The sequence below is a fragment of the Miniopterus natalensis genome, chromosome 1 (genome assembly GCF_054644295.1).
Source record: "Miniopterus natalensis isolate mMinNat1 chromosome 1, mMinNat1.hap1, whole genome shotgun sequence".
Taxonomy (NCBI): Eukaryota; Metazoa; Chordata; class Mammalia; order Chiroptera; family Miniopteridae; genus Miniopterus; species Miniopterus natalensis.
The window spans coordinates 148258492-148272694 of record NC_142081.1 but is presented as its reverse complement, the minus strand read 5'-3'; the positions used below and the strand labels follow the sequence as shown (position 1 = coordinate 148272694).

General features: G+C 34.3%; 1 protein-coding gene across 4 annotated transcripts in view; it reads left to right on the top strand.

Annotated features, from left to right (window-relative positions):
• Positions 1 to 14203, top strand: part of SMARCAD1 (SNF2 related chromatin remodeling ATPase with DExD box 1) — an 82121-nt gene that overhangs the window by 34609 nt on the left and 33309 nt on the right. For 3 of the 4 annotated variants that reach the window (XM_016206006.2, XM_016205989.2, XM_016205997.2), the window contains exons 7-9: positions 7437 to 7538; positions 8512 to 8593; positions 10088 to 10479. In XM_016206006.2, the coding sequence (XP_016061492.1) occupies positions 7437 to 7538; positions 8512 to 8593; positions 10088 to 10479 (576 nt within the window). Of the gene's footprint in view, positions 1 to 7436; positions 7539 to 8511; positions 8594 to 10087; positions 10480 to 10816; positions 11153 to 14203 lie in introns of those variants that run through there. The other variant, XM_016206033.2, reaches the window with a different exon arrangement.

Here is a 14203-nt window from a genome sequence, read left to right as displayed (position 1 = left end):
ATGACAAAGTACCACAAACTGCATAGCTTAAACAACAGAAATAATGTTGTCTCACAGTTCTGGAGGTTAGAAGTCCAAGATAAAGGTGTCGGAAGGGTTGATTCCTTCTGAGGGCTGTTCCATCTCTCTCTCTTTGATTCTGGTAGTTTGCTAGCAACTTTAGTGTTTCTTGGCTTGTAGATCTCTTCTATCTTCACATTGCATGCTCCCTGTGTGCATGTTTTTCTCCAAATTTCCCCTTTTTATAAGTCCTTAGGTTAGGGCTCACTCTAATGACTCAGTGTTACTTGATTACCTCAGGAAACACCCTATCTTCATATAAAGACACATTTTGAGGTTCTGAGATACAAAATTCAGCATATGAATTTTGAAGGGACACAGTTCAACCCATAACTGGTGTTGCCAGAAGCAGATGGATAGGAAAGGTAAACTCACACTCACAAGTTTCTATTACAGTCTCTTCCATGATGAAAGGGGTTCAGAGTAATTAACTTCCCACCCAACAAGTGGCTGAATCTCCCAAGGAATTTGCTATCATGGGAACTCATTGTTGGCCTCTGCTCTTCGCAGGTTGAGTACTTAGTAGTAGTAATAGTCAGGTAAATATTGATGTGAGAAAAAAAGCCTTCTTGATCTGTATGTATAGCGTAATCCCTATTGCAATGGTCATGTTATATAGAGCCATTGAGCAAGCATCCAAAGTGGCTATGATCTTACTAGTTTTCACAGAATGGATCATCTTGTCTACCTGATTATTAAAAGTGCCCTCTTCAATAGATGCCCTTTGCTGAGCATACACATGGAACACTATTAGCTTTGCATTCTGTTTTCAGAAAACCTTCTGAAAAGTTTAGCAAAACACTTCTTCCCCTGAATTCTGGTCACTGATCTTCCACTCTTATTCATTTCCTTAGCTACTGGCCGTGATATATTATTGATCTGTACCTCTGGCCATCTCTTTCTATACAAAATGCCACAAAGTGTACTGCCCCAAGTTGTGGACCAGGCTTCTCTCTTAAATGGGATTATACATATATAATTATTCACTTCACCTTGGCTTCTTCTAACAATTACATAAACCCTTTGAAAGCCAAGGTCAAGATTTTCCCCTCACTTAATCTGATCATAAAGAATTTCCCATACACCTGAAACCTATATAATTTTATTAACTAATGTCACCCCAATAAGTTCAATGAAAAAAAAAAAGAATTCCCCAAAGTACTGTACATACTGGCTGAGTCTGAGACTTATTTGTACCTTATTATTTGTCCTTGAGGTGCAACTTACTTTTGCCTAAGTCCAGTCTTAGATATACCATTTCCACTTGCTGCTGCTCATGCTTAGTGTTAGGCTTGGTGGGTCAGGTACCCAAATTGCATACCAGATCAAGTTTTATGGTCAGTTGATGTCCTGTGGTCAACCATTCTCCTTTCATTATCCCCTATGAAGCCAACAGTTGTTTCACAGAGAGATCAGTCCATTCTGTTTTAAAAATGTGAATTGTTCCAATACAGTAAACATGTCAAGAGAACAGTTTAAGCATTACCTGAATTTTGCAATGTCAGTGTGCAGTTTTGTTCATGATAAACACTAGGCAAATGCAGAAAACTACACCCAACCCAACTGGACCACATAGGAATACATAAAACACACTCACCTCAAAACATCTACTGGCTGCTTTATTTCACTGTGTTTGTTATCCCTCAAGGTTGTGTTTTACTATTGTTTCACATTTGTGAACTTCACTATTTGACAAAAGCAGTCACTCAACATCCCAAACATATCTAAGCAATTCTGGTTCAAAAATACCAAGCAGTGCATACAAAAGGGAAGTTTTAAGTATTGAGGAAAAGCTTGAAACAAATGTTTAAAAAGAGGTGAGAACATGTGATATATCCTGAACAGTCGGCATAAAAGAATCCACATTGTCACAAAAATAAAATATGTGACTGGACTACCTTCAAATACTGTGAAGTAGAAGCGCAGCTCCTATGGAAAATAGTATGGAGTTTCCTCAAAAAACTAAAAATGGATATACCATATGACCCAGCAGTTCCACTTTTGGGTATTTGAAGAAAACAAAAACACTAATTTGAAAAGATACGTGCACCCCTATGGTTATTGCGGCATTGTTTACAGTATCCAAGATATGGAAGCAACATAGATGTCCATTGATGGATGAGTGGATAAAGATGTGGCATGCATATATATATATATATATATATATATATATATATATATATATAAAATGGAATATTACACAGCAATAAAAAAGAATGAAACCCTACTGTTTGTGACAGCATGGATGATCTAGAGGGTATTATGCTAAGTGAAGTAAGTCAGGCAGAAAAGACAAATGATTCCACTTATATATGGAATCTAAAAACAAAACAACAAAAACACTTATAGAAGGGGATGATTACCGGAAGGGGTTTGTGTGGGAGGATAGGTGAAAGGGGAATATAGTCAATAATACTGTTATAAGTTTGCATAGTGACAGATAATTACTGGAATTAGTGGGGTGATCCCGTTGAAGGTATAAAAATGTCAAAAAACTGCATTGTATACCTGAAACTAATGTAACCAATATAAGATTATATACTAATTAAAATTAAATATAAATTTAAAAAGAAAAAAAGGAAAGCTTGTTCAGCATTTGGATTAAAGACCAAAGATGAAAAAAATCACAGACCTTTTTCACATGTATCTTTATATACAAAGACCTTAAATGGAAATCACTGTATCCTGCTGAAGTAGCTCCTTTTACTGTCAGTAGTGGTTGCTTTAGTAGTTTCAAACAGTGCTACAAATTCATAAGCATCAGCTGTCACATAAAGCTATGAGTGCATATGGGAAAGCTGCAAAGTAATTTTCCAACGGTGATACAGAAGTAAACTGAAGAAGACGGCTGTACATTGAATTAAATACTCAATTTAATGAAATAGATATATGTTACACATGCATGCTTCAAAGGACCCAAACCTGAAAGACAGAAAACATACTCCAGGACTTAAGACTTAGAAAGGTAACATTATAGTGATGTTGGTACCAGTGCCTGGTACAGACTTGGAGCTGAAGTCAGTAGTAGTTTATCGCTTACCGAACTGAGCCTTTTAAAGAAATTGTCAGCCTTAGAGTTTACTACAGGTGGACTGCCCAAATCTGCCTTGATAGTTTTACTTAACTCTTCCCTGTTATAGAGGATTATTACAAAAATAAAAGCAGAACTCCAAAATGAAAGAACTCAACTTTTAAAATTCTTACAGTGCATCAGTCTATTCCTCTACAAAAGCTGAACTGGACCAAAATTCTTTTTTTTCCTTTTGCCTCCAAAAAATCTCTATTATAGCGTCTTGATAAAAGTGTGATAGCAGCATTTATGGCTTACTATTTAAAATGGACATTTAAAATGCTAATTGCTGTTATTGAAGGTGAGAATGCACATATGATTATATAATTTTGGAAGAGATTTAACAATCAGAATAGCATTGCTACCATTGTAGAAGCCTCTAGTGATACAACAGGAGTGTTACATTAGGTGTGGTTGAACATTCTCCTTGAGTTGATATGTGATTCTTCAGAGAAATTTTTAAAATTCAAAACAAGTGTGTTGACATATGAAAACAGTGTGGCTTTGAGGAAGTAGAAAATGAAGATGTTGAAGAGTTTCAAGGGTTTGATCCTGATCTATCCACAGTAGACTTGAAATAGGTTACAGCTGATGGTCACGTAGATGGAAAAGGTGATGATGATGATGATGATGATGAAAACCAAGAGGCTTCACTGTGACAGCATAACACATAAAGTTACCAGGTCTTTTAAGTGTTATTGAAAACAGAGTTACACTGGTTTGAAGATCGTGGCTTTACTGCTGAATGTAATAGGAGAGTTGTTCGTGGCATCCAGTTGAATTTAGAACCATAAAGGCAGCTTTAGTATGAAAAGAGGAAGCTAGCAAAGTCCCATAAATTTATTTTATTTTTTAATTCGTGGTTTATAGTTTCAGCCAGTATAGCAGAGATAACACAATTACAATGAGCCATGCCCTTCCATAGCTGGAACAACTTTCTGTTCATTTTCAGATAGCCCCCTCCTTCTACCACTTCACAGTAATTCACAAACTCTGAACGACCCTTTTAGTGCTAACGCCCCCCAAAAAATTTCAGTTCACACTTAGCATGTTATATTTATTGTAGTATTTATGTATTTGTTAACCATTTAATGTATGTAAAATTGCTACCCTTTTTTAAAGTTTCCTTGCTTTTTTTTTAATGTGTCACTGATGAAGTTTTTGAATATTGTGCCTCTAACTGGATTGTTTTTAACACTGTAGTTTTTATTTTTGTGATTTTGCACAGCACAATAATTTTTGGAAATGCATACGTCAGGTTATAGCAGAACAGACTGTAGTTGTCCGCAGAAGCAGATCTGACCCTTGCTTCAAAACCATGTGGGTCTGTGCTGTGATTTTCCCATTAGGACTTGCCAGAGACTTCATACAGCATCCTTATTAACCCAGATTCTTTGAGAATCATTGCATCTACTTGCTAGTCATGAAGCCCAAGTGGCAGAGCACATTGTACTACACCCTCAACTTACTACAGAGCCTTCTCTTAACCTGGCCCCTATTCATAACTGACAATGTTAAGGGCCGTTTCATAAACAGATTAGAGCAGCACTCATCGCAGTGAAGTATACTTTGCCTCCAATATCCAGAGGCCAACCAAGTGTTGTTTGTCTTCTTTTTGTTTAATAGAGGAATATGCAGCATACTCTAGATTGGACCTCCATAAAAAGTTTGAAAGTGGTGGGCCCCAGAATTTGAGGGTGGTTATTTCCCTCTCTGAAATGTATGTATCTTACTAAGACTGTCTAAATACCATTGCTTCCTGCTTATCAAGTTCAGTCAATGTAATATCTTCATTGTAGAGGACAAAGTCATATTCTGTGGACTGTGCAAAACAATCCTTGGGTACTATATTGTGAGAGAGAGCAGGAGAGTTACCAAAACCCTGAAGACAGTGAAGGTGTATCTGTCACTGACTTGCCCAGATAAAAACAAATTGCTTCTTCTTGGGATAGGGAAGAAAAAAAGCATCTAGCATAGTTATGTTGATCTGCTCCAGTAAAAGTACCACATCTGATATAGCAGCTGCAATTGAGGTCATCACCTGTTTATGTTCACCTAAAATATTCTAAGACCCATCCAGCTTTTGTATAGGCCAAGGAGGCACATTACATTGGGATGGGGTGGTGGTGTCCATCTTTGCAGTTCCTTCAGGAATAATGGTATTGCTGCTGCTGCTGCTGCTGCTGCAGGCAAAACTGGAGGCTTGGATTTATTTCCTATATAAGGGCCCTTGTTCCATGGGTCAAGGAGCTAATACAGAATTTCTGCCAGTGTCAAATATGTCTGTTCCAACTTTGCATTCTAGAACCAGAAAAATAATTACAGGATTGGTTCATAACCCCTGGACCCACAGAGAGAGATTTGGGCCCAAGCTCCCATCACCTGGCATTTGTAAAACTATGGTGTAACCTCTGGACTACATGGGTGTTTTTACTCACAGGGATTAGCAGAGCTGGCAGAAACTGGGATCCGAGAGCAAACATCAAATGATAGGAACACTTCTCTACTGAGTAATTTGTGCTGTTATCTATTTGATTCCCAAAAGATGTTTACAATATTCCAAATATTTTAACCTTTTTTTGTTGAAGTGAAATTCACAAAGCATAAAATTAACCATGTTGGAATGAGCAATTCAGTGGCATTTAGTGTGTTCACAGTGTTGTGTAACTACCACTCCCATCTAGCTCCAGAGCATCTCTATCACCACACAATAGCATGCCGTACCTTTGAAGCAGTTTCTCCTCTTCTGCCCCAGCCCCTGGCAACCACCAGTCTGCTCTTTGTCTCTGTGGATTTACCTGTTAGACACCTAAGTTTCTGTTTCTGGTTATTATCCATCTGTGACCTCTAAAAGGCTTGCTCTTGGAGTTTTGGTGTCTTAAGCTATAAAATGAGGGTAGCAGTATGAATTTTTGAGGGCTTTGAAATACTTTCTCCAAATATTAGCGTTTTATTATTCCCCTGCTCAAAATCCTATTGCTTTCTGATTAATGACCTCAGTTTGTCACTCCAGGCTTTATGCAATATTAGTTCTAGTTTTATTTTTCAGCCTTTAGCCTATCCATGGTCTCTGTGCTTTAGCCCAAATGCACTACTTACTTTTGCAAAAACGTAGTTTTCTTCCTGCTCCAAACTTCCATAGCATTTTTTTTAGTGGTTCATAAAACTTTAATTTCAATTATAAATATAGAGGTACTGTACATACATTGTGCATAGCATTTTATTTGTCTGTCTTGTGGAACCTCATTCCTGTGTTCAAGTGAGACATCACAATTTATTTTTATCTTAGGTAGTAACAAAAAAATAGCATTCATTTGTTGGATAAGAGGAAGTAGAGATAAAGTATGAGACTATTTTTCTCTATCTTGTTTGTATAATGTGGTACAGAATAAGCAGAGTAGGTAGATAAATGCTTTTTGATGGACTGAAATACAAGATTTCTCTTAGGCATGAACCCAAGGAATCACTTTTTGCTTAAATGTGGAATTTTAACTAGTTTCTTCAAGTGATATTAGGTGACACAGAAAGAGAAAAGAGATTGTATATATGAGTAACCACAATTGGAATTCCCAGATTGATGTTAATTTATATATTGTTTAGTTTCACATAAGGTTTTTAAAAATTTATTGATTTTTAGAGAGAGAAGGGCGGGGGGGCTCAATTTATTCTTCCACTTATTTGTGCATTCATTGGTTGATTCTTGTATGTGCCCTGACTGGGGATCAACCCTGCAACCTTGGTGTATTGGGACAGTGCTCTAACCAACTGGGCTGCCTGGCCAGGGCCCACATAAGTGGTTTTTTTGTTGTTGTTTTATCATTATGTCACTATTATGTTCTGGCTGAGCAGTTTATACTTAAGCCATTCTATGAATCAAGACTGAAGTAAAAGTAAACTTTTCTCTCTCTCAGTATTTGAAATTGGAAGTATGAAACTGAACACAGATGAGATTTCCCCCCCCATTAGATTAGAGAGACTTCAATATACCTGAATTATTTCAAGTTAATTTGAGAAACATTCTAGTTTTTTATTTTTTTAGCAGATTTATCTCTTTGACTACTGTATGAATGAAGTGTCAGTTGTCAATTATTAGATATGCAATCAAGGTCTTTCAGAGATCTTAAAACAGCAATATTATCCTTTAAGATATAAATTTGTCAGTTTTCACATGAACAAAAAGAAACATTTTTGGATTTTTCTGATTGAATATGATAACTTCCAAATCAAATCAAAGCACAAATATAATTAGTCTTTAGATTTTGGTTATTGATGATCTCTTAAATTGGTTCTCTTTGTTCCTCATTAGGGAGAGGAATCAAATGAATCTGCAGAATCTAGCAGTAATTGGGAAAAGCAGGAAAGTATTGTATTGAAATTGCAAAAGGAATTTCCTAACTTTGATAAACAGGTGAGTAGTATACAGAAATTTAATCACTGTGTACTTAATGTTTATATTGCAAAATAGTATTTGAGATATAAAAGCTTTGGATGAGTTTTGCATTTTCCTAATTAAATATTTTCCTTTATTAATATTATAATAATTTTATACGGCTTGTTAATTCTTTACATTGTTATTTACCTTATTTTTGAGAACTGAAGTATCAGCATTATAACCATAATCATAAGAAACGTAACTGTAGTAATTGTGAACATATGTATAAAATGTAAATTATCTAGAAAGCAGTCTACAACCCCAAGTCAGCCGTTTTAGCATTTTTTCATACTCTTTCTTTAAATGTCTCATAAAGAATTTTAAAATGTAATACTGCATTTCATTGTGTTAGTATTCCATAAGCTTTGTTCTGTTTGCCAGATAGTGAAAATACCTTTAGAGTCAATAAAGACCCATACCAAGCACGCCAGTGCTAAAAGGACCACTGTTTGATCACAGATTGTATATAGAAGCACATTATTTTTTTAACATTTAGAATACCTTTCTACTTGCATTTGATTTATTCAGGTATATGTACAGGAGTACATCTGCTTAATTCTGATGAGCTGAACGCAGAGTCTTACTGCTGCTTTACACATGTTGAAACGACATATTTTGAGGTTGACAGTTTATAAAATCCTAGCTGCATGTTGAAATTTAATTGAGCAAACACATTTTGATCCTCTAACATTCAGAGCACTTCACAGGGAAAATAAAAATGCAAAAAAATGTCAAACTTCCTTCCCTTTGACAACTGTTGTATATTTGTAAAGGTGAAATTATGTACACAGAAAGCATTTGTAAAGCAGCATAAAAACAAGTGTGGAATAAGATGAATTCTACTAAGTTTTCAGGTGATTTTCTTATTTTTAAAAGAGCATAAAAGCTTTCTTTTCTATGAGCTGCTAATTTTAGATTTTTAACAAAAACATCAATAACTTCTTTCTAGGAACTAAGGGATGTACTCAAGGAACATGAATGGATGTACACAGAAGCCTTAGAATCTTTAAAAGTGTTTGCAGAAGATCAAGGTAATTATTCATTCTTTGTTATTATGGAAAATACATACTCCCATTGTATTCTATATTTTAGTATGTATGAAAATAGTAAACCTATTATCTAGTAATTAGAGAACGGGATTGTAAAAGATGTTAGAAATAATAATGTACAAAAAAATTTAAATGACCAGTTCCCAAATGTTTTAGTCTATTCTTTATGACAGTGTAAAATGAAACAATAAGTATCTTTTTCTTTTGGATAATTTTCTTTGATATTTATGGCTACTTGTAAACTACCATGTTTTATTGAGTGCAAAAGAAACTTTTTTTTTTACATTTTAAGAGCTCTCTGAATGGATCTTAATGATTGCTAATGTCATCACTATAATGTAGAAGCCCTAGCCTGAACTTGCATGGATGTCAAAATACCAATATCAGAAACTTAAAAAATGGGAATCATTGGTGTGGGGGAAAGTCCCTGGTCCCATAGTGGAACACTAACTTTAGGAACCAAATGGTGTGTGAGAAGTAGAGGGGGAAGAGTTGAATCACACATATTTAGTAATATCCTTAAGCAAGAATTAAGTATACCAGCTCTTTATAATTGGCTGTAGGTTTTTCTTGTGTATGTTTTTGATGATTTTTTTTTTTAAAGAAAGGCTGTACTACAAATGCTTTTGATGGCACAGAGAATGATATGTGTGGAGAAAAGAAAACCACCAATATCACCAATTCTAAGTCTGAAAATGGATTGAGAAGAGATAGGTTATGAATGTGAAGAAATTTGAGAAATACCTTAGCCAGTTTATTTTGCTATTTTTTAAATACATGCACAAGAATGAAGGAGTGTGATAATCAATGTGTAAGTCTAAAAGCTCTTTGAGTAGGTAAAACAAAAACATTCTAAATAATAAAGTATTGTGTAAAGATTAATTGGTACATATTTTCTTACTGGTACAATAAATAACTGTACCATCAACCACAGGCATCTTAGAAATCTGTGGAATATGATTCATTAATCAGTGATAAAGTGGTGTCTTTTAATATATTTAAATACTTTTTTAAAGTAATGATAAACTTAGACTAGTTGGACATGGTAAGGGAAAAATTAATTATAACATGGAAGGTTTTAATTTAGGATGAGCCTTGTTTTTGCTATATCCATCAGTGTTGGCATAGGGATGGGCTGCTAAGTAACATCTGGGACATGTTGTGGATATGCAGCTGCCATTTATATTTTTAGGACCTTTGTTAGAAAATGGGAATTTATATTTAACCCACTTTGAAAAAGAAGTTATCACCTATTTTTGAAACTAATTATTTCAACTTATTGTATAACTTCAAATTCTACTTTGGTATTTCTCTTCAGCGTGTATCAAGATTTAACAATAAATTATAGTTGAGTTCTTTGTTCAGAAGGAAAATACACACGTTTAAATATTTTTCTTATCTGATTTGAAGTGTTACATCTTTATATTTAATTTATATCTTTGTAACTTAGTTATTTTTGTCTTTCTCTGTACACAGATATGCAATATGCTTCGCGAAGTGAGTTTCCAAATGGAAAAGAAGTTTCTTCAAGAAGTCAAAATTATCCTAAAAATGTAGCTAAAGCAAAACTAAAACAGAAATGTGCCATGAAAGCACAAAATGGTTTTAACAAGAAACGTAAAAAAAATGTATTTAATCCGAAGAGAGTTATTGAAGACTCCGAATATGATTCAGGTTCCGATGCCGGTAGTTCACTAGATGAGGACTATAGTAGTGGTGAAGAAGTGATGGAGGATGGCTATAAAGGTAAAATTCTTCACTTCCTTCAAGATGCTTCAATTGCTGAACTGACTTTGATTCCTCAGTGTTCTCAGAAAAAGGCTCAGAAGATAACAGAACTCCGGCCCTTTAATAGTTGGGAAACTCTGGTAAGGCTACATTCTTTTTCTTTTCCCCTGTGTGTGTGTGTGTGTGTGTGTGTGTGTTTAATTCACAGTACCGTTTATAGCCAATGTGTCTTCAGCCCAGGGAAGCATAGATGGGTGGCCTTATCCTGTGTAGAGTCAAACATTACTTTCATTGTAAGCCAATAGTATTTCAAATAGTGTCATATGACCTAATTTTGAATGAATTAAGGGGTGATTTTCCTGAAAAAACCTAAGCTGATTGGCTGGGCATACTGTCACTCATTCTTTTGCATAGAAACTGGTTCATTTCACTGCAGAAGAAGAAATTAGAGCTTACATTTAGAAAGGAGTTGTTTGCTAGCCTGTTCTGATCTGTTACTGCTGAGACACCATGCAGAAAGCAAGAATGTGGCAGAGATTTTACTACAACTACTTGAAGAGCAGTAGCAACGTCCAGGGGAGCTCCATGATTCAAAATGCCAGCCTAAGTGTTTTATGCTTCACCACAAAAGAAGCAGTTGTTTATTTTCTTTTTCTTTTAAAAGTGACAGCTCAATCTCTAACATGTTTTTCTTGGTTAAACAACGCGGCCATTTTATGGAGTGTAGCAGGCTGCAGCGTTTTTAATTGGAAAGATAGAAAAGTGTGGAAGCCTAGAATTCAAGCGTTAGGTGAAGGGAAGGCATAAGCACTGGTAAGTACACTCTGCATGATCATTTTCTGGAATTTGATTTCCTATAAACAAGTTTTATTCAAAATACCTGTATTTTGAGTTTTATAAATGTCACCAGTCAGCAAATCTTACTCATACAGAGAAATCTAAGAACTCTGTTTTTAAAAATTTGCTTCAACTTTTGTGAGAACATGGGCTTTATAGCATGAATTGTATATAGGCCCTCCCGTGAAAGCATTATGGATTATTTTTTTACAGCTTTAGAAGATACACTGACTCTTGATGCTTTATAAATGTTTAGGAAGTTTTTATTCCCTAACTTAGGGAGTAAAGCTGGTTTTGTGGTTAATTTTATACTTGCGACAAACCTATATGAGCATAAGTTCCCTTGATAAGTGTCTTGAAGTCGTGTTATGGGAGGGTCCCTGAACAATGGTTGTAAAAGCATGTTTTAAAAAATTAAAATACTTGAAACATATAGAAACAAAATTACTACTATTTCACAGCTTTAAAAAAAAGCCATTCGTTTTGCCGAAAGCCTTTGCTCTTCCAGAGAACATCTGTCAAAGCAGGCCCTTTTGAAACGTGTTCAGCTTTGCCTGAGCGATTTATTTGTTAAAGTATTTGCTGAAGGGCTTTCTTGTTCTTTTCTTCCTTTTTTAAATTTCTTTTCATCTTTAATGGTCTCCTGTGTTATTGCAGGGTCCCCGTTGCTCAGGCTTGTTGGGATTCTAACTAAATTAATAAGGAATGTAGTTATCCGCACTAGTGTGTTTAGTCACTGTAACTACTTGCCCAAATATCTTATAGTAACAATAAATTAAACCAGAGTTATAGGTGCCAGATGCTTTTAAAAATATTCAGCAACTTCGCATGTAGAAGGCATATTTCCCTTACTAATTAATTGGCATAGTTTAAATTGGTCTTAACATGAATTTGTAGATTATGTGTTACCTACTTAAACCTTGTACTCTTTCTAAATGTTGAACACAAAGACTATTTTTTGCTAGCTATGCATGTACATGTTGATTATTTTATGTAACATTTAAAAAGTAAACTTGCTACTTGAGTTCAATGAATTCAGGGCTTTGCTGTCCTGAAAAAAGTAGGTAAATGGAGAGGTTTGGGAAATGAACAGTTAAAATTAGCAAGTCATTGTATATAAGCTTTGAGTTTTAATTAGTTTAGAACTTTAAGCTTCTACTTTCCATTACTTTAGAATTTCGAATATGACTCATTATAGAGCAATTTAATATCTTAAAATTACCAAGGAAAAAGTAGGATATTTTGATAAAAAGTATATAATTTACTCCCTCCCTATTAATCAGAAGTTTGATAATGTAATTGTAAACAGCTTCAAAATGAAACAAAAGAAAAAAACATTTACTTTTGTTTTCATAGCTGCTGTTTTAAGAAATTTCTGTGAGAATTAGTTGAAGTTTTAATTATGTTATTCAGTCATACTTAGTGAAAATTACAATGCATTTTACAGGGCGTTGCAAAAGTAAGTTTACAGTTGTGAGTACGGGAAACAGTTTATTCTTATTATTGTATTATTTTCCATATAAACAACTATAAGCCTACTTTTACCCCATCCTGTAATTAAGAACAGCATGCAAAATCTAGTAAACTCTTAATATTAATGTTGAAGCTTATTTAGTTAGTCTTAAGGATTTGGAATTTGGTCATTTTCTTAATTTTTCAGTTGCACATACATTTTAATTATGACTTTGGTTAAAACTGAAGTCTGTAACACTGGTAGGTTAGTATTTCATTGTCTTATTTTAAAAATAATTTGAATGTGAAAATTATGTTAGCACTGCCTTTTAAAACAAAATTTAAAAAGTTGTACATCATTGTTAGGACTTCCTTTTCTGAGAATTACACTTAAAAAATTAAAGTATCTTAGATATAATAGTCACCCTCATTTTACATGAGGAAAATTTGGTTATTTGACAAAGTCAGTGCATTAGATGAGGTTGTTTATGTTTGCAGCTTTATACCTGTTTTGTCCTTTGAATCAAAACTTAAGTATTTGTCAAGTTTCCTTCATAATCATTTTACTTATTTTTCAGCTTAGCAGTAGAGTATGTGCTTATTATAAGAAACCACATCATTAAGTCATGTAGACTTTGGAAATATAGCAAGCCAAAATGTCATTAGTTTTAAAACGTGAACTGTTAATGTGGTAAAATTGGGATTTTTATTGCCAGGTTTCACACATTTGATGGCATTAGTTCACCAACCACTTACTGAATTTATCAGCCTTGTGTAAAGTAGGGTAGAGTTGCTATTATGTCTATACATTGCATCTTTATACTTTATTCATGAGTAATGATTCTTGAAGAGCTCAACCAGAAAACTTCCTGTATACATCTACTTCCTTAACATTTAGATCAGTGTAGATACAATTTTCCTTGATTGTTAACTAAGCAACCCAGGTTGAGTTCATTTTTTTTAGTTTATTTGTGCTCTTTTTTGAGTTGTTCCCATCTACTAGTAACTTAGACCACAGGTGTTCTTTTTTTTTTTTTTTTTTGCTTTGTTTTCCCACTAGTTTTGTAAAGTTCTAAATTTTTCACTTAAAGCATTGTGATGGCTGCTGCTTTCTTCCTGATAAGAGTGGCTTCAGTAAATTTGTGTATAAGATTAAGTATTCACTTTGTTTTAATTTTTATAAGTTTGATAAACATTTTTTTAAAATTACAAATTTATTCTGAGTACTTTGTAGGCTGCTGCCGGGTATTTAGAGCAGTGAATAAGATTAGTACTCTGTCCTCAAGACTGTTACTTGTTAGGTGGGGAATTAAATCTACTTGTAAAAAATTTCCCTCTTCCTCTAGAAATTCAAAAAATGTTTGTGCTGTAAGAGTGACACACCGTGGCAAGAGAGAGGTACTTCAGTTTATGGCTATTTTTAAAGGAAAAAAGTTCTTTGAGTGGTGCTTGAGTTTTTCATCAGAGAGATAATAATCAGGGCCATATTGATGTTCTTTTTTTCATGCAATTAATTACCCAGCAAATAGTAATTACTTTTTGCCTTTTCTTCTCCCTCGAAAAATAGCTTTACTA